Genomic DNA, 1,175 nt, shown 5'->3' on the forward strand with positions numbered 1-1,175 from the left:
TGTGATATGGGCATAAACGGGCAAGTTCTTTTCCTCTTGAGTAGAATGAAAGTAAACTGAACTGTAAACCTGATCTTAATTCAAAGATGATGATATCATTACCTGCCGCTGCATATTTAAAGAAAGAAGAGGCATCATCTTTGGCAGTAAACTTTACAGAAAAGAATTTTTTTCTTTGTAGATCACAGTGGAATCCAGACAGTGATTTGCATGAAGGACATGTTGTCTCAGCACAGGAGCTGACTGTACTCTTGCAACCTGTTTTTACCCAGAATTCAAGAAACCTCATCTTGTTCCTGCAAGACACAGTATGTAACATTAATTCCTTTTCTCTCACCAATGCCGAGTGCAAATCTGTACTTAAATGAGATGCTGTGGCCCCTTCTCACCAATCTACTCTCTTTGTTTTTCAGCTTAGCATAGATGATTTCACATACTTCAGTGAATCCTACAGTAACAAGAATCCATTTCAAAATGTTCAGGCAAGAATTTCTCTCTTTTTATTTCTTTATAATCATTATTTAAAAATAAAAAAGATATGAGAAAGATGCAAACAAAAAATAATTGGGAAAATTAAACCAATTTGCAGTAGTTTTCCTATTTAAATTGTTTATTGAGATTATTTCATCTGGGTTAAAAGAAATCAACTGAGTTTGCCCAAATGTTTTGTAGCTATTTTATTTCTGAAGACCATGTTTTCAGAATTCATCATAAATGACGAAATTTTGTATTGGAAAAAACAATATAAGCTTCCAGACTTACACCCCAAGATTCTGTTTTGAAGCCATAGGAAGAAATTATAGGAATCAATTATTTATTCCTGATTTTCAGAAATTAACATCTATTTTATTTTCATTGAAATTGAAGCTCTCTTAACTCATGCAGGGAATTAACTGTTTCATATTTGAATGTAGTTAATATATGACTAGATACTGGATTGTTTCAATCTTCATGAAAAAAAGCCATGCTACTTGATCAGTTTGAAATAAACTCCAGGCACAGAATCGAAGATGGAGTCCTCCTGAGCCGGTCAGCGACTCAACTTCTCTTCTCACTCAGGAGTTTTACAGATTTTGTGCACGGCATCGCTGGCTATACTTACACGACAGTTTATTCAACTGTAATTAGACAAAGGAGACGTTGACACATGGAAGTCATAAAGGCATTCATGTGGG

General features: G+C 34.5%; 1 protein-coding gene across 1 annotated transcript in view; it reads left to right on the forward strand.

The window, feature by feature from the left end:
* The window catches only part of LOC104624003 (V-type proton ATPase subunit S1-like), a 48,286-nt gene that overhangs the window by 10,277 nt on the left and 36,834 nt on the right, over positions 1-1,175 (forward strand). The window contains exons 3-4 of the mRNA XM_010291251.1: positions 182-308; positions 414-482. Of these exons, the coding sequence (XP_010289553.1) occupies positions 182-308; positions 414-482 (196 nt within the window). The remainder of the gene's footprint in view (positions 1-181; positions 309-413; positions 483-1,175) is intronic.

The sequence above is a fragment of the Phaethon lepturus genome, unplaced genomic scaffold (assembly GCF_000687285.1).
Source record: "Phaethon lepturus isolate BGI_N335 unplaced genomic scaffold, ASM68728v1 scaffold11757, whole genome shotgun sequence".
In the NCBI taxonomy this organism is placed as follows: domain Eukaryota; kingdom Metazoa; phylum Chordata; class Aves; order Phaethontiformes; family Phaethontidae; genus Phaethon; species Phaethon lepturus.